Source organism: Cebus imitator, unplaced genomic scaffold, assembly GCF_001604975.1.
Source record: "Cebus imitator isolate Cc_AM_T3 unplaced genomic scaffold, Cebus_imitator-1.0 Scaffold80, whole genome shotgun sequence".
In the NCBI taxonomy this organism is placed as follows: domain Eukaryota; kingdom Metazoa; phylum Chordata; class Mammalia; order Primates; family Cebidae; genus Cebus; species Cebus imitator.
The window spans coordinates 2,108,771-2,128,632 of NW_016107395.1; the positions used below are offsets into that span (position 1 = coordinate 2,108,771).

Genomic DNA, 19,862 nt, shown 5'->3' on the forward strand with positions numbered 1-19,862 from the left:
ACTTCAGACCTTGTTATGGGTCTGTTCAGGGTTTCGGCTTCTTCCTGTTTTAGGGTTGGGAGGAGGCAAGTGTCCAGGAATTTATCCATTTCTTTCAGGTTTACTAGCTTATGTGCATAGAGTTATTTTTAATAATCTCTGATGATGTTTTGAATTTCTGTGGAATCTGTGGTGATATCCCCTTTATCGTTTTTTATTGCATCAATTTGGTTATTCTCTCTTTTCTTTTTTATTAATCTAGCTAGTAGTCTGTCTATTTTGTTGATATTTTCGAAAAACCAGCTCCTGTATTTATTGATTTTTTGAAGGGTTTTTTATGTCTCTATCTCCTTCAGTTCTGCTCTGATCTTAGCTATTTCTTGTCTTCTGCTAGGTTTTGAGTTTTTTTTGATCTTGCTCCCCTAGCTCTTTCAATTTTGATGATAGGATGTCAATTTTTGATCTCTACTTGCTTCTCATGTGGGCACTTATTGCTATATATTTTCCTCTAGAGACTGCTTTAAATGTGCCCCAGAGATTCTGGTATGTTGTGTCTTCATTCTCGTTGGTTTCGAAGAACATCTTTATTTCTGCCTTCATTTCATTGTTTATCCAGTCAACGTTCAACAGCAAGTTTTTCAGTTTTCATGAAGCTGTGCGGTTCTGAGTTAGTTTTTGAATTCTGAGTTCTAACTTGATTGCACTGTGGTCTAAGATACTGTTTGTCATGATTTCCATTCTTTTGCATTTGCTGAGGAGTGATTTACTCCCAATTATGTGATCAGTTTTGGAGTGGGTGTGATGTGGTGCTGAGAAGAATGTATATTCTGTGGATTTGGGGTGGAGAGTTCTGTAAATGTCTATTAGGTTTGCTTGGTCCAGATCTGCGTTCAAGTCCTGGATATGCTTGTTAATTTCCTGTCTGGTTGATCTGTCTAATATTGACAATGGGGTGTTAAAGTCACCCACTGTAATTGTGTGGGAGTCTAAGTCTCTTTGTAAGTCATTAAGAACTTGCCTTATGTATCTTGGTGCTCCTGTATTATGTGTGTATATATTTAGGTTCGTTAGCTCTTCTTGTTGCATTGATCCTTTTACCATTACGTAATGTCCTTCTTTGTCTCTTTTGACCTTTGTTGCTTTAAAGTCTATTATATCAAAGATAAGAATTGCAACTCCTGCTTTTCTTTGCTCTCCATTTGCTTGGTAAATCTTCCTCCATCCCTTTATTTTGAGCCTTTGAGTATTCTTGCATGTAAGATGGGTTTCCTGGATACAGCACACCGATGGGTTTTGGCTTTTTATCCAATTTGCCAGTCTGTGTCTTTGGGGCATTTAGTCCATTTACATTTAGTGTTAATATTATTATGTGTGAATTTGATCCTGCCATTTTGGTGCTAGCTGGCTCTTTTGCCCATTAGTTGATGCAGGTTCTTCATTCTATTGATGCTTTTTGCCATTTGGCATGTTTTTGGAGTGGCTGGTACTGGTTGTTCCTTTCTATGTGTAGAGCCTCTTTCAGGAGCTCTTGCAAAGCAGGCCTGATGGTGACGAAATCTCTGAGTACTTGCTTGTTCGCAAAGGATTTTATTTTTCCTTCACTTATGAAGCTTAGTTTGGCTGAGTATGTGATTCTGGGTTGAAAGTTCTTTTTTTAAGGATGTTGAATATTGGCCCCCACTCTCTTCTGGCTTGTAGGGTTTCTGCTGAGAGATCTGCTGTGAGTCTGATGGGCTTCCCTTTGTGGGTAACTCGACCTTTCTCTCTGGCTGCCCTTAGCATTTTCTCCTTCATTTCAACCCTGGTGAATCTGACGATTATGTGCTTGGGGTTGCTCTTTGTGAAGAATATCTTTGTGGTGTTCTTTGTATTTCCTAGACTTGAATATTGGCCTGCCTTGCTAGGTTGGGGAAGTTTTCCTGAATAATATCCTGAAGAGTATTTTCCAGCTTGGATTCATTCTCTCCGTCACATTCAGGTACACCTATCAAACATAGATTAGGTCTTTTCACCTAGTCCCACATTTTTTGGAGAATTTGTTCATTCCTTTTACCCTTTTTTCTCTAATTATGCCTTCTTGTTTTATTTCATTGAGTTGATCTTCAACCTCTGATATCCTTTCTTCTGCTTGGTCAATTCAGCTGTTGAAACTTGTGCATGCTTCGCGAAGTTCTCATTGTGTTTTTCAGCTCCATCAATTCACTCATATTCCTTTCTAAGTTGTCCATTCTCGTTAGCATTTCGTCAAATCTTTTTTCAAGGTTCTTAGTTTCTTTGCATTGGGTTAGAACATGTTCTTTTAGCTCACTGTAGTTTCTTACTACCCACCTTCTGAAGTCTGATTCTTCATTTCATCACACTCGTTCTCCATCCAACCTTGTTCCCTTGCTGGTGATGAGTTGTGATCCCTTGTAGGAGGAGAGGTGTTCTGGTTTCGGGTGTTTTCATCCTTTTTGCACTGGTTTCTTCCCATCTTTATGGATTTATCTACCTGTCGTCTTTGTAGTTGCTGACTTTCAGATTGGGTCTCTGAGTGGACGTCTAGTTTGTTGATGATGAAGTTATTTCTGTTTCTCAGTTTTCCTTCTAATAGTCTGGCGCCTCTGCTGTAGGACTGCTGAGGTGCACTCCAGGCCCTGCTTGCCTGGGAATCGCCTGCAGTGGCTGCAGAACAGTAAAGGTTGCTACCAGTTTCTTCTTCTGCTATCTTTTTCACAGAAGGATACCTGCCAAATGTCAGTCTGATCTCTCCTTTATGAGGTGACTGTTTGGATATACAGGGGTCAGGGAGCTGCTTGAGGAGACAGTCTGTCTTTTACAGGAGCTCAAGTGGTGTGCTGTCAGCTCCGTTGTTCATTCAGAGCTGCTAGGCAGATACGTTTAGGTCTGCTGCAGCAGAACTCATAAACTGCTTTTTGTTCCCAGGTGCTCTGTTCCAGGGAGTTAGGGCTTTATTTATGAGTTTCCGTTGTGCTGCTGCCTTCTTTTTTTTTCAGGGCTGCCCTGCCCAGCAAGGAGGCAGCCTAGTCACTGTCTGCCTGCAGAGGCTTTGCTGAGCTGCTGTGGGCTCCACCCAGCTGCCCTGTGACCTCCCTGCAGTCCTGTTTATATGGGTGTAGTTAGAACTGCCTCGGCAATGGTGGCCTGCCTTTGTATTGGCGGACTCTCTCTGTAATGCCAGGTTGCCTCGGCAATGGCAGGTCACCTTGGCAATGGCAGGCAGCCTCAGCATTGCCTGACTACCTCCTTATTGGTGGAGTGCCTCAGTAATGGCAGACCCCCCATCCCCACAGAGCTGGACCGTCCCGGGTTCAGCTGTGCTTGCTGTGAAACTCTCAATCCAGAGAGTTTCTGATTGCTGTTCTCTTGTGGGAGTGGGACCAGCCGAGCCTGATCACCTGGCTCCCTGCCTCAGAGCCTTTTTTTTTTTTTCTTTTATATCCCAGGTTTTTCCAGTCACCTGTTGAAAGGGCGCCAGGATCTGTTTCCCGTGCAGTGACCTACTGTGCCGGCTTAAACAGTGGGGCTGAGATTTGTGGTGCTTTTTTTGCTCAGGAATCTCCTGGCCTGGCTCCCTGTTCAGTCCCCTCTTTAATCAGATGAATGTGCGGCTTCCTGGGGCTCCAATCGCCAGCCAAAAGGGCACCTGGACCAGTGTATTTTGTATGGAGAACCACCGGCCGAGCCGCCGACAAAGCGTGGGGCACAGCAGCCCCACCAACCGAACCGGCCAAAACTGCCTCGCTGGCGACCCATGGGTCTCCTCCACCTGGGAGTCTCCTGGTCCGTGGGCTATAAAAATGCAGTGTCCACTCACCCTCTGCGCTTTCACTGGGAGCTGCAACTCCGAGCTGTTCCTAAACGGCCATCTTGGATTGAACCTCTAAAGGTTTATTCTTAATAGCAGTAGGAGTAGATCTTTATTTCAAACAGTCTTTGGGATAATTTCCTATTTTGGAAGACAATTTATCAGATTTGGTTAGAGTTGATGAAAGCTTATTCTAGGATTAAGAAAAGTATTAGCTCAGCCATTTTCTTATTATTGATTTGGGCTTGCATAATTAGTTTTACTTCTACTATGAAGTTTCTTTACGTGAATTTTTTAAGTCATTTATTTGTCACACAGTTATTAGCTAAATCAGTAGTAAGTCAGTATAATCTATTTATCCACAAAATAAGTCATACAGAACCTGCAAAAAAATGCTCTAACATGTTACATGAACTAAAGATACTACAAACAACCCCTCTGAACTGTAGCCCTCCCACTCCTGTAAAATTCCTCTCTGGCAAATGCAACATGTGACTCAGACATAGGCTGAGCAAAGGCTTTATGTGACTCTTAACATGCTCAATTCTAGAAACCTTCATTTCTTTCCTATTTTAGATAAACAACACATACAAATAAACGTTTTAGTATCTTCTCATTACCCAATGGATTGTTTTGCATGGTCCATTTTGAAGACAGTGAACTGTAGCCTCTATTTTTATTTAATTTCAAATACCTGTTTGCCAATATTCGCAGCCAGCTTTTGTTAATGTTCCTTTCTGTCCTGTGAATCCTGATGTCATATCCTGCAACATCTCCTCTGGAACCTATCTTTGCACTCCTGTCCATCCCCTATTTTCTATTATGCTACCTCTGATGACCAGAGAAAAATCTTGAAAATACATATTGTATTGCCCTACCTGGCAAGGAGTCAGCAGTTATACAATTCAAAGTTGAAGTAGTTCACAGCATTGTTTAGCATCCTACTAGGTGTGAGGAGGAAGCTTGATTTTAAAAATATATGCAATCATGACTTCAAGAATGTTTGGGAGTAGGCAAGTGGACACTTACTTTATTCAGGCAAATTTAGAACCAATCTGTGTATAGTTTCATTTTGTTTTCCATTTCCTGATTAACTGACTATATATCTAGCTACCTATTTGCTGCCATCTAGTGTAATAAAATATGTTGATTATACATGGAATTTTGAGCCTATTATGTAGTTGAATATCAGTACTCAAAATGATTCTGTTTTTGGGTTTCTCATAAGTTTACAAAATGCCTAGCCAGGGACCTGTCTTTCTTATCACTGTAACCCTGAACATGGTGTTAATATTCTATCATTGAATCTGGTGCTCAGGATCAACCTTGGTTCATTTTCTATAAACATGACATTTGGAAGCTGGGTAAGGGCATAGCAGTTGGTGGATATGAAGTAAATATATAAGAGTAATCATTATGAGATCATCTCAGTTTAGAGACCATGATTTTTACTTCATGGAGGCAGCAAAACACAGCATGGATTCTTACCAATAATGTGAGCATGGGCAATTTATTCATCTTTCAGAGGTGTCATTTTCATTATTTCCAAAATGAAATGGTAGGTCCAGATGACTGTTAAGGTCTTTTCCAGCCCTAAGAGTCTCTGACTATATATAAATGATTTTCTCTGCCAAAGTAATGTTTTCAGAGTCCTTTTTAATGCCAGAAATGAATATGGCTTCTCTAGTTCTTCTATGTGGCTATCTATCCTTTGGTGATGGTTAGAAGTAAGCAGAGATCTTGACTGGAAAGAGAGAGAGGAAAATGTGAACCATGATTTTATTCCTTCTATTCTTGAGAGTTGTTCAATGAGATATTGTTCACTAGTGGATAAGTAGATACTTGCCAGTATGCACCTAACTTCTTCTCTTCACTCATAATGGGAATTTAGAAATATAATACCTGTTATAATCAACTTCCTAAACTCTATCCATTTTTTATTACTGTGTTTCCTATTATAACTTCTCTACGAAGTACTCTAAGTCTACACTAACATATTGGTCTTTCCCTTTTCTTATGAAGTTTTATATAGCTACTCCAGTATATCCTAAAATATTCCTTTTTCTTGCTTTTATAGTGAGGTCTTGCCAGTTGGCCAGGCTGACCTCAAACTCCTAAGCTCAAGTGATCCTCCCACCTCAGCCTTCTGAGTAGCTGGTCCTAAAATGTTTTATTTTCAGATTATTTAATATGTATAAATCTTATATTCCCAACCAGATTGAAATTTTTCAGAGTCAGGAACTATCTTTAGTTTCTCATTTTTATGAGGGGGTCTGGCGTTGTTAAGGAAATTCATATAGTTCTGATAATAAAGATGCTTTTCTGTTTGTTTATATAAATTAGGGTAAAAGAGAAAGTACAAAATTATCTCAAATCAAATACAGGACTCTAATCAATACTAGCTATCTAACAGCTCATAGAAGCCAATAAGTCTCTGAGCCTACTGCCAAAAAAGCAACCTTATCATAAAGAGAAAACCTAATAAAACTAAAAGAGGCAGTGGGCAGTGCTACCTATGGGAAGAAAACTTTGAAGTGGGAAAAATCTGGCTTCACATCCCAGCTTTGCCAGTTATTACCTTTGTGTTTTGGCTAAAAATTATCTTTCCTGAAGTTAAGTTTCCTTCTCTGTAAAATGAGGATTATAAGACTATATACAACATACCACACAGAAGAGTTATGAAGATGGAATGAGAAAGAAAATGGCAAAAATTTAGCACAAAGTAGGAACTCAATCAATCTTGGTTAAAAAGAACTTTTATCCATTGTTATTTTTGCTTATATACCGTAAAAATTATCCAATACAAATGTAATAAAAGCACCTGCAATTGAGCTTTATAAAGTGAATGATAATTCTAATATTATAGTGGTTCTCATCAAGGGTGATTTTTGTCTCCCAGGAGACATTTGGCAATGCCTAGAGACATTTATTTTACTTGCCACAATGGAAAAGAGAGGAGTGCTACTGGTATCCAGCAGGTAGAGAGTAGGAATGATGATAAGCACACTCTAATGCATGGGGTAGCGTTCCACAATAACAAATAATCTGATCCAAAATACCAGTAGTGTAGAAGTTGAGGAACCCTACCATAAAGCCTAGGGAGTCCATTACTTCTGACCTAAATTTGTTTTACATTTAACAGTGGATTAAAAAGTAGCTTCCATTTTGGTAGGCTATGAAGAGAGTTGTCTAATCTGGTGCTTTAAATTTGAATTTTGAGGCATATTTTTAGGCTAAGGCATTGCGATATGTAAGGCCATTCTAAGTTTCAAAATTTTCTTGGAAGTCAACAAATGAAGGCTTGGAGATCTATTAACCCACTAGAGTAGCATAATAATGGTGGTGCTTCTTTGTTGAAGACTAACCAAGTGCCAAGTACTCTAAGTATTCTATAATAATTTAGTTTATTTTTCAACAACTGTATAAGACAGGTATTTTGCTCTCTTTTTACACAGGGGAAAACTGGAGCTTAGATAACTTTTGTAACATAACTAGTAAGTTGCATAGCTGGGACTCAAACTGAAATCCAGCTAGCTTCAAAGACTGTGCTCTTTATACTAGTGCATACTACCCCTGCCTACTAAGGCTCTGAGATTAGAAAGCAGGATGGGTATGTTTTAAAGGAAATAAGTTAGGAAGGTTTTCAAATATTAGAAACTCTGCTCAAGAAGGTTAGGTCGAATTTCCTCCTGGGGGGCCCTTGAGTATCCATGAATTAGATGAAAAGTCTGAATTTCTCAGGAAGGTAGACCACGTTAGCACTATACCACGTATATTACTCCATTCTCACGCTGCCATAAGGACATACCCAAGACTAGGTAATTTATAAAGAAAAAGAGTTTTAATGGATTCACAGTTCCACATGGCTGGGGAGGCCTCACAATCATGGTTGAAGGCAAAGGAAGAGCAAAGCAAAGACATGTCTTACATGGCAGCAGACAAGGAAGCATGTGCAGGGGAATTGTCTTTTATAAAACCATCGGATCTCATGAGACTTATTCACCATCATGAAAACAGCACAAGAAAAACCTGCCCTCATGATTCAGTTACCTCCCACCAGGTCCCTCACACAACACGTGGGGATTATGGGAGGTGCAATTCAAGATGAGACTTGTATGGGGACACAGCCAAACCATATCACCATGATATACAATTTGCCAATTCAGCAACAGTTTTATCTTCTATTTTTAAGCCTGATGCAATACATTTTATGAATTCTTCATTTTTATATAAATGTTTTTCCTTTTAATTAAGTTCTACCATCTTAACTGTCACTTTCAAATATAATGCAAGCTACATATGCCATTTTAAAAATTTTAGTAGTCACATTTAAAAAGAGGGTGAATTAATTTTAACATATTTAATGCAATATATCCAAACTAGTATCATTTTGAGATGTAGTGAAGCTAATAAAAACATTCATTATTAATGAGCTGTCTCTCACATTATTTTGTCCTAACAAATCTTCAGAATCTGGGTGTGCATTTTAACTTTCCAGCATATCTCAATTGGGATGCTAAATTTTCAGCAATTAAAGTGAAATGTAGCCCTACCAAAATTATTAATCTTCCATTTAGGAAAAAATATTTTTCACTGCTTTTATTTTTAAATTTGAGTTTAAATTAATTAAAATTGAATAAAATTTAAAATTCAGTTCTCAGTTACACTAGCCACATTTCAAGTGCTCAATAGCTATGACAGACTCATGGCTACCATATTGGACAGCACAGATCTAAGCTTTTATTGCTTGGAATGTGGTCCCCAGAGCAGCATCAACATCTGTGAACTTATCGAAAGTGCAATATTTCAGTTCACATTTACTGAATCTGCATTTTAACAAGATCCCCAGACGATGCTTGTTCACATGAAAGTGTGTCTCTCTAAATCACAGATCTCTCAAACAAAGAGAAGAGCCCAGAAAAAACACATGAATCTAGAACTGTGAGGAATAAGGAAATCTGCCAAAGGAGAATTGTGCCAGGGTTGGTATTAATGATGTGCTCTGGTGAAAAGTCTTAAGTTTCCCAGAAAAGCAACTGTGGCTATTGTACTGTTTGAACTGACACAGGGCCATTCTGGAGCTTGGAGTTGGCTCTGCTCTTAGGATCTACGTTTAAGAATCTAACACTGACTTCCATGACTACCACAATTAAGGCAGCTGTACACCCCACCACTACATATATATTTGAAATTGCAACTTTAGAACCAATGTAACACAGCCGTGAACATGTTTCTGCTATACAAAAGTAGAATTTAGGGTCAAACCTCCGTAGCAGACCCAGGAAGATCACCCACAAGAATGGTGTTCGTTTCCTGCCTCATTGTCATCGCCTGAGAGCTAGCACAGACACACTCAACATCCTCTTATACGGAGGTTGGCCCAGATGCCCCTGGGGATTCAATGTCTGCTGCTTCACCTCGCTAATCCTTATTTGGTTTGTTTTTCACAGAACTCAGTATCCGATAGGCCTTTCAATGTTTTGTTTAAGGAATTCATTGTACTAATATAACATAGAAGCTCATTGTTCTAATTAAGTGGTCCTCAATGTTGGCTGCACATTAGAATCACCTGGGGCATTTTAAAAAATACCAATGCCCAGGCATCACCCCACTCCTATTAAATTAGACCTGTGGAAGGTATTTTGTTAAAGATCCCCAAGTGATTATACTGTGCAGCCAGAGCTGAAAATCACTGGTCCAATTAGAAGGAGGCCTTAGCTAGCAGTCAAGTGCCCAAATAAATGCATTTCAGGCTTTAATGTGCATACCAGATAGCTTGGGATTTATTAAAATGCAGATTCTGATCCAGTAGGTGTGGAGGGAAATAAACCCGCGTTTGTGTACAGATGTTTCCCTTGTGGTATGTGGTTGGTGATCACCCTCAGTGTCTTTCCATTTCCAGCAAACTGTGTTGAGTTGATGACCCTATTCTTACTCCTCCATGAAAACTTTGTCTCTCTCTCAGACTTCTGGTTCTCATTAATCACTACTGTTTCTGATATTCTGAAGCAATTATTATCTTCAACTGCCTTTTATTGTTACCTACTTCTGTATATGCTTATGTAAATGAGTTATTTCCTCTACTGGATTACAGCTCTTTGAGGTAGATCCACGTGACATGTCATTTTTATAATTCTCACTGCACTTAAAGAGTGCCTTACACACAAATTCCACTTGTTGACTAATTGAAACAGGGAATATCTGATGTGATCATCTCAAAAAATATCTAAAGTACTTAAAAATGCAACACGTTTTTCTTTGTTGGACAGAAAAAGAAACTTTAGACAGGCAAGGGGGTAGGAGACATTGAGGCTTTTAATTTTTGTGTTAGTTTATTTTACTCTGGGTCCATATTTAAATTTTGAAGAACTGTTCTGTAATTTAGTGATTTTAATTATTTGTTTGGAATAGGGCAGTATTGGCATTTTGGACTAGTTCATTCTTTGTTGTGGCTGCCATCCTGTGCATTGTAATGTGTTTCACAGCATCCCTGTCCTCAACCCACTAGATGCCATTTTCACCCTTAGAGAACCAAAAATGTCACCAGTCATTGCCAAATATCTGCTGGGAAACTCATGCATGGTTGAGAACCCTTAGTTTAGAAAAGTGGAAGTGTGACACAGCTGTCTTACTGCACTAATACATACCTGAAAAAAAATTAAAAATTAAAAGCATATACATAAGAGAATGACAAGCTATATTCTGAGCAATATGTATATTTATAAATATTAACAAAAATTTTCTCTATTCTTGCATTTTGGAGGCTTTGTGCTTGTAGACCATGTTTATCCTTGTATTTATCATCTTGGCTATTCTCTTTATAAAAATAGAGGTATATTGCATGCCAATGCTCCTCAGCTTATGAGGTTACATCCCAATAAGCCTGTTGTAAATTTTAAAAAATCATAAATCATAAATATCAAAACTTAAAAATGCATTTAATACCCTGATTAACTCATCATAAAGTCAAAAAATCCTGAATCAAACGATGATGAGTCAGGGACTATTTGTATATGAAACATTTTTAAATCTGAACATAGACTTAGGAATTTTAAATGTGGTGGTTGTAATTCCACCAAGCCAGAGAATGCAGCAAAAATTATTAAGAAACAGTGACTGAAATGATTCTCATTCTCAGGAAACTGGCCCAGGCCCTTTACATAAAATATTCTGTCCAGTGTGCTATGATCCTTGGACTGAATATACTGTTTTAGCAAGCGGTGCTGTTAAGCCAAAGCCCACACATCAACAGGTGTTCAATGACTATTTGTTGAATAATTGAAGAATGAATGAATGTTAGCTGCATCTCTAAACTCTAAAACTAAAAAGCCTTAATGTGCTTATCACAAAAGACCCTATTTTGTTGTATTTGAAACTTCAAGCCTCAGAAATGAAATTACATGCAAGACTATATTATCATCAATGGGAATAAACAGCCTCAACAAAATCACAAGAGAGAAAACAGAGTTTCATTTCTTAGTTGGTTTCTTCTGGCAATAGAAGGCTCCCCTTAGACTTCATTAGCTTCAGATTTTTTCAGTGACAGAAATTTGATGTTGGCAAAGCATCACTATACTTTCAGGCTTGGATTGGAATGCCCCACATTTACTTTTTCCTACCATTCCTGGCTAAAAACTTGACATATGAGAACCAGGCACAGGACTCTATTGGTAGCAAGCAGGATGACTTCTAAGCTCTGAAGGGAAAAAATGATGTAAGTCAGTGGTTCCCAAATTAACCATCAAATGCTACACATTAAAATCACTGGGGAACTTTTAAAAATCAAATGCCCAACTAACATCAAACTACCTGAAAAAGAAATTTAGAAAACAATCCCATTTTTTAAAGCATCAAAAAAAAAAAATGCTTAGAAGTAAATTTAACCAAGGAAGGAAAATATCTGTTTACTGAAAACTATGAAATGTTAGTGAAAGAAACTGAAGATGATAAAAATAAATGAAAAGATAAATGTTCATGGATTGGAAGAATTAATATTGTTAAGAGATCTGTATTACCCAAAGCAATCTATAGATTCAGTGCAATCCTATCAAAATTCCTATGTCATTTTTATAGAAGTAAAAAAAAAATCATAAAATTAATATGGAACCACAAAAGATACTGAATAGCCAAAGCAATCTTGACCAAAAAGAACAATGCTGGAAGCATCACATTATCAGAATTCAAAATATATTACAAAGCTACAATATTCAAAATAGCATACCGCTGGCATAAAAACAGACCTATCAACCACTGAAACAGAATAGTGAGCCCAGAAATAAACTCACACATCTGTGATCAATTGATTCTCAACAAAGGTACCAAGAACACACAATGGAGAAAGACAGTGTCTTCAGTAAACGGTGCTGAGAAAACTGGATATCCACATGCTGAAGAATAAAATTAGACCCTTATCTCATCCCTTATACAAGAATCAACTCAAAATGGATTAAAGACTTAAAACATAAGCCCTGAAACTATAAAACTACTAGAAGAAAATATAGAGGAAAAGCTCCATGACATTAGTCTGGGTAGCAGTTTCATGGATATGACCCCAAAAGCACAGACAACAAAAGCAAAAATAGAAAAATGGCATTGCATCAGACTAAAAAAGTCTGCACAGCAGATGAAACAACTAATAGAGTGAAGAGACAACCTACAGATTAAGAGAAAATATTTGCAAATCATATGTTAGATAAGGGGTTAATATTCCAAAAGGTGCAAGGAAATCAATCTACTCAATAACAAGAAGAAAGCCAATAACCCTATTAAAATATAGGCCTAACCGGGAAGGCTAGCAAGATGGCTGAATAGGAACAGCTCTGGTCTGCAGCTCTGAGCAAGATCAATGCAGAAGGTGAGTGATTTCTGCATTTCCAACTGAGGTACCCAGCTCATATGATTGAGACTGGTTACACAGCGGATGCAGCCTGCAGAGGGCAAGCCAAAGCAGGGCGGGGTGTCCCCTCACACAGGAAATGAAAAGGACCAGGGAACTCCTTCCCATAGCCAAGGGAAGCCTTGAGGGACTGTGTCGTGAGGAACGATACACTCCAGCCCAGATACTATGCTTTTCCCATGGTCTTTACAACCAGACCAGGAGACTCCCTTGGGTGCCTATGATACCAGGGCCCTGGGTTTCAAGCACAAAACTGGGCAACTGTTTGGGCAGTCAAGGAGCTAGCTGCAGGAGTTGTTTTTTCATACCCCAGTGGTGCCTGGAATGCCAGCAAGACAGAACTGTTCACTCTCCTGGAAAAGGGAATGAGGACACGGAGTCAAATGGTCTAGCTCAGTGGATCCCACCCCTACAGAGCCCAGCAAGCTAAGATCCTCTGGCTTGAAATTCTCATGCCAGCACAGAAGTCTGAAGTTGACCTGGGATGCTCAAGCTTGGTGGGGAGAGGCACGTCCAACATTACTGAGGCTTAAGTAGGTGGCTTTCCCCTCATAGTGTAAACAAAGGGGAATTTCCAAGGGGTGGAGCCTTCGCTGCTCAGTGAAGCCACTGTAGCCAGACTGCCTCTCTAGATTCCGCCTCTCTGGGCAGGGCATCTCTGAAAGAAAGGCAGCAGCCCCAGTCAGGGGCTCGTAGATAAAACCCCCATCTCTCTGGGACAGAGCACCTGGGGGAAGAGGCGGCTGTGGGTGCTGCTTCAGCAAACTTAAATGTCCCTGCCAGCTGGCTCTGAAGAGAGAAACAGATCTCCTAGCACAGCCTTCAAGCTCTGCTAAGGGTCAGACTGCCTCCTCAAGTGTGTCCCTGACCCCCATGTCTCCTGACTGAGACATACCTCCCCTCAGGTGCCAACAGACACATCACAGAGGAGAGCTCTAGCTGGCATCTGGCAAGTGTGCTTCTGGGACAAAGCTTCCAAAGGAAGGAACAAGCAGCAATCTTTGGTGTTGTACAGCCTCCGCTGGTGATACCCAGGCAAAGAGGCTCTGGAGTGTACCTCCAGCAAACTCCAGCAGACCTGCAGCAGAGGTGCCTGTTAGAAGGAAAAGTAACAAATAGAAAGGAATAGCATCAATATCAACAAAAAGGAGGTCTACTCAGAAACCCCATCCAAAGGTCACCAATGTCAAATAAACAGTTTAGAGAAGAACATAAATGACCTGATGGAGCTGAAAAACACAGCATGAGAACTTTGTGAAGCATACATAAGTATCAATAGCCAAATCAATCAAACAGAAGAAAGGATATCAGAGACTGAAGATCAACTCAATGAGATAAACCGTGAAGAGAAGATTAGTGAAAAAAGAATGAAAAGGAAGAACAAAGCCTCCAAGAAACATGGGACTATGTGAAAAGACCAAACTTATGTTTGGTGTACCTGAAAGTGATGGGGATAATGAAACCAAGTTGGAAAACACTCTTAAGGATATTATCCAGGAGAACTTCCCCAATCTAGCAAGACAGGCCAACATGCAAATTCAGGAGATACAGAAAACATCACAAAGATACTCCTCAAGAAGAGCAACCCCAAGACACATAATAGTCAGATTCACCAAAGTTGAAATGAAGGAAAAAATGTTAAAGGCAGCCAGAGAGAAAGGTCCAGTTACCCACAAAGGGAAGCCCATCAGAATAACAGCGGATCTCTCTGCAGAAACCCTACAAGTCAGAAGAGAGTGGGCACCATGATCTCATTTTATGACCAGGCAGATCACCAGGTATTCAGAACCTCCTCGCCTGGATCAGCAACCTGAGCCACTCCACCTTTCCTTTGCATAGATCCTGGTTCAGGGAGGCCTTTCGCTTCATGCCCAGGGAGATCTCCAGGCGTTCAAAGCACCTGCTTGCCTGGTTCAACAGCCAGAATCACCCAACTCTTCCTGCAGACATCCTGGTACAGGAGGGCTCTTCCTGCTCCACTATATGCAGAAAGTTCTCCAGGCATTCAAAGCACCCACTCACTTGAAGCAGTAACTTGAGCCTCCCAACCCTTCCTGTGCCGAGATCCTGATGCCAAGAGCACTCTCCAATCCACACCCAGGTAGATCTGCAGGCATCTGGAATGCCCACTCTCTTGGATTAGGAGTTTAGACCTCTCTGCACCTCATCCAATGCAGAGAGCTTGGGGCTGAGGAGGTTTCCCACCTCTGGGTGACTGCATTACTGGACATTCCCTCAGAGATGGTGCTTGTGTGCCATCAGAGGACCTGTAGGTGGACCTGCCTAGTCCCGCTCTATCCATCTTGACCCCTGCCTCCCTGACTAGCCTGAGCAAGGAACTCAGACCACTGTGCACTTCATGAATTTGAAGCAACAAGGAGCTTCTACCAGTAAAAGATGATCAATTATATACCCAGCTAATATCATTGATTATATTGGCTGCAGCTGCCTCTTACCCTTAAGCATCATCTGCTAGATTGTAGTTCAAACTGCACAGCCCAATATAAAACCTGTAGCCAAAAGTGCTTAGGGCAATAGAAGTAAAGAATGCTGAAAATACCCGGCATTCTCTAAAGAAACACTCACTCCCTAGGGAGGAGGGGAAACGAAAGTTTTTAAAAGCACCAATAATATATAGAGAAAGAAAAAAAATTCTACCTGCATGAAAATAATTATGAAAAGTAGAAGTGCCAGCCTCTTCAGATGAGAAGGAAACAACACAAGAATTCTGACATCATGAAAAATCTTAAAGTAATGACACCATCAAAGTATCACACTCACTCTCCAGCAATCGTCTCTAATAAAAATGGAAACTCAGAAATGACAGGTAAAACATTCAAAGCATGGATTGCAAAGAAGCTAAATGAGATCCAAGACAAGGTTGAAAATCAACATAAAGAAATTTCTAAAGAAATCCAGGAAATAAAAGTAGAGATAAATATCCTAAGAAGAAATCAATCGGAGCATCTGGAAATGAAAGACACACTTAAGGAATTTCAAAATACAATTGAAAACTTTATTTATAAACTGAGCCAAGCAGAAGAAATAATTTCAAAACTTGAAGACCAGCCTTTCAAACTAGCCCAGTCAGACAAAAGTAAGGGAAAAAACTTAAATGAATAGCCTCCAAGACATATGGAATTATGTAAAGTGATCAAACCTATGAATTATTGGCATTCCTGAGAAAGAAGGAGAAAAAGTAAACAACCTAGAAAACATATATAAGGGAATAATTCAAGAAAATTTTCCCAATTTTGTTAGACAGGTAGTCATCCAGATACAAGAAATCCCGAGAACACCTGCAAGATACTGTACAAAACAAAATCACCAAGGCATATAGTGACCAGACTGTCCAAGGGCAATGTTAACACACACAAAAAAAAATCTTAAAAGCAGCTAGAGAAAAAAAAAAAGGCCAGATCATATACAAAGGGAAACCCATCAGGCTAACAGTAGACTTCTCAGCAGAAACCTTACAGGCCAGAGAGATTGGGGCCTATTTTTAGAATTATTAAAGACAATAAATTCTTACCAAGAATTTCATATCCCGCCAAACTAAGCTTTATAAGCAAAGGAGAAATAAAATCTTTTTCAGACAAGTAAGCACTAAGGGAATTTGTTACCACTAGCCAGCCTTACAAGAGATCCTTAAGGGAATTCTAAACATGTAAATTAAAAAAGGACACCTACTACCATAAAAACACACTTAAGTACATAGTCCGCAGACCCTATTAAGTAGCCATGTAAAGAAACACTCCCTAGGGAGGAAGGGAAATGAAAAGGAAAAGTTTTTAAAAGTACTGATAATATAGCGAAAGAAAGAAAAAAACATTCTACCTGCATGAAAATAATTACAAAAATTAGAAGTGCCAGCCTTCTAAAAGCTTCTCAAAGCAACCAGCTAACAACTTCATAAGATCAAAACCTTAGTATCAATATTAATACTAATATCAACCTCAAAAGTAAATGGTTTAAATGTCCGACTTAAGAGGCAGAGAATGGCAAATTGGATTAAAAAAAAAAAAGAATTACCCGTCTTCTGTCTTCAAGAGACCCATTCCACATGTTAGGCTCAAAGTAGGGTTGGAGAAAGATCTACCATGCAAATGGAAAACAAAAAGGAACAGGGAGAGCTATTCTTACATCAGATAAAAGATGTTTTAAACCAACAGTTTTAAAAAGGACAAAAAAATTCCCATATTTATTTATGAGTTTTCTGCCTCAATGATATATGTCTAAAGCTGTTGAATTGAGCCCATTACCATTGCATAATACACTATGCAATAATGCTGTTGAATTGAATATATCACTGAATATAATGCAGTGCCTAGCATTGCACAGCATATTATGCAACAATACTAGGTTCAATTCAACAGCATTAGACATACCATTGAGACAGAAAACTAACAAATAGTGTTAATTTTAACTCTAACATGTAATAATATAGCAATATCTCCTAGTTTTCTAGAACTCAGGCTTCGATAGCTATGACTGTCTAGTATACAATCACAGAAAAATCACCTCTGAACAGTGAGGGAAATAGCTGCCACAGTATCACCACCTTCACCAAGCTTGTTCACAGTATCACCACCTACAGCAAGCAGAAAACTAACAAATAGTGTTAATTTTCACTCTAAAATGTAATAATATAGCAACTTCTCCTAGTTATGTAGAACTCAGGCTTTGATGGCTATGACTATCTAGCATACAACCTCAGAAAATCACCTCTCAACAGCAAGGGAAATAGCTGCCGCAGTATCACCACCTACACCAAGCTTGTCCAACCCACAACCAGCAGGCTGCAGGTAGTCCAGGACAGCTTTAAATGCCGCCCAAGGCAAACTCGTAAACTTTCTTAAAACATTATGAGATTTTTTTTTTGCAATTTGCTCATCAGCTATTGCTAGTGTTAGTATATTTTCCAGTGTGACCCAGGAAAGGCAAAAGATTGGATGCCTATACTTTGGTTGTTTCATCTAGAACCAGTATACTTATAACTACATGTTTCAACTATTACTAATGAACTTCTAGTTACAGGATGAAATTCCAAATTAGCAATGTTCATCATTTTCTCTTCTTAGATAACAACACTTAACAAATCAAAAGTTGACAATCACAACTGATTGTGAGGATGGAAATAACAGCATTGAGCATTTATATAATGCTTACTCTATACCAGGCACTGTTCTAAGAACGTTACATAGATTTGCTCACTTAATCTTTACAATAACCCTGTGACATACCATTATTATCCCCGTTTTACAGGTGAGGAAACTGAAGAAGTTAAGTAATTTGCCCAAGATTACAGATTGTAAGTGATGGAGGTAGGATTTGAACTCACAAGTCTGGCACCAAAGTCAGCACTCTCAGCCTCTACCCAGTATTATCGAAAGTAATTCCCTGGTAGCTTCTATCAATTGTCATGGCAACTCTCTCTCGAGATAAGGAATGATTGTTTTTAATAAATGTTGTCATTCCCAGAAATGAATTATGTGTGAATCATACTAAGCTGCAGTGAGAGTATGAATATCACCATCACAGTGGTGAATCTACTTAGTATAGGGTTAAGATGCCAGTCTCTATCAGCAGCCTTGCACATAGGTAGACCATAATTCAGCAGGATAATCCCTGATCCCCATGCAGCCTTAAAAAAGGTTAAATAATGTTTAACAGATTTTGTTAACGATTCAGACAATCTTAAAATATATTTTAGGAAACATAATTTCAGGAGTAACTTTTAGTTAGCTAGAAAATACAGTTCTGTTGAGCATCTCATAATCTTTGCCAGACAAAGGAAACATTCTTGCCTTTCTTTGCTGGAATTATAGACCACCAATCTTACTAATTTTCAACTTTCATAGAGGCAAGATTAGCTTCATGGACAATGTTTCTCAAACTGAAAGCAGTGACCTATTAGTAAGTCAATTTATAGGGTCACAAGCAGCATAAGTTATAAATTGAAATCAGAATTCAATGCAGGCAGTAAGTTAGTAATTTTGAGATATTTTATTTTACATGTACATGTGTATATATATCATATAAATAAATATGTGAAAACATTTAAAAATATGTTTAAATATATATTTAAAGTTTAAATATGTAAGTATATATTTATATTAATAATATAATTAATATGTGTGTTAATATATGTTTTTAATTTATATTAACAATACATAAATATAATATATAAACAATGTATTAATAGTAATATATTAAGTATATAATCATACATTATATATAAGTATAGTATATACTATATATAAATATGTTATATACTATGTAACATATAGTATACACTAAAACATATAATATATAATATACTTAATATATTTAATATATTAATAACACCCTATGTTATATTATTAATATATTATATTATTTAATATACTTAAATTTATAATTAAACTTAAAATTTATATATATATACAAATTATTTATATATATATAAATTATTTATATATATATAAATTATTTGTATATATATATATATGGTGGTTAAGAATACAAATTCTGGGCTGGCCGCAGTGGCTCATGCCTGTAATCCTAACACTTTGGGAGGTCAAGGCAGGCAGATCACGAGATCAAGAGATCGAGACCATCCTGGGCAACATGGTGAAAGTCCCTGTCTCACTAAAAATACAAAATTTAGCTAGGTGTAGTGGCACAAGCCTGTAGTCCCCGCTACTCAGGAGGCTGAGGCAGGAGAATCACTTGAACCTTGGAGGCAAAGGTTGCAGTGAGCCAAGATGGCGCCACTGCACTCCAGCCTGGTGACAGAGTGAGACTGTCTCAAAAAAAAAAAAAAAAGAATACAAATTCTGAAGCACAGCTGTTGAGTTAGAATGCTGGAATCAAGACTGAACCACTTAATAACCAAGTGACTTTGGGCCAATTATTTTACTTCTCTGTGCCTCAGTGTCCTCATCTATTCAGTAGTGAGAATAATACTGCCGCACTTCATTTTTAAACATGTTTTATATTACATATAAAATGTGTAGGACAGAGACCCCAAAATAGTTATAGTTGCTGTCATCTTATTCTGTTCCTTTTTTTTTTTATTATTATTATTTTTTTTTCCCATTTATTTATTTTATTGCATTTTAGGTTTTGGGGTACATGTGAAGAACATGCAAAATTGTTGCATAGGAACACACATGGCAGTGTGATTTGCTGCCTTCC

General features: G+C 38.4%; 1 protein-coding gene across 3 annotated transcripts in view; it reads left to right on the forward strand.

Moving 5' to 3' along the window:
- Positions 1 to 19,862, forward strand: part of GHR (growth hormone receptor) — a 296,522-nt gene that overhangs the window by 224,729 nt on the left and 51,931 nt on the right. The window contains exon 1 of one of the 3 annotated variants that reach the window (XM_017533148.2): positions 17,959 to 18,124. The exons of the other annotated variants lie outside the window; for them this stretch is intronic. Within the exon in view, the coding sequence (XP_017388637.1) occupies positions 18,106 to 18,124 (19 nt within the window). The 5' untranslated portion in view covers positions 17,959 to 18,105. Of the gene's footprint in view, positions 1 to 17,958; positions 18,125 to 19,862 lie in introns of those variants that run through there. 3 annotated transcript variants of the gene reach the window in all.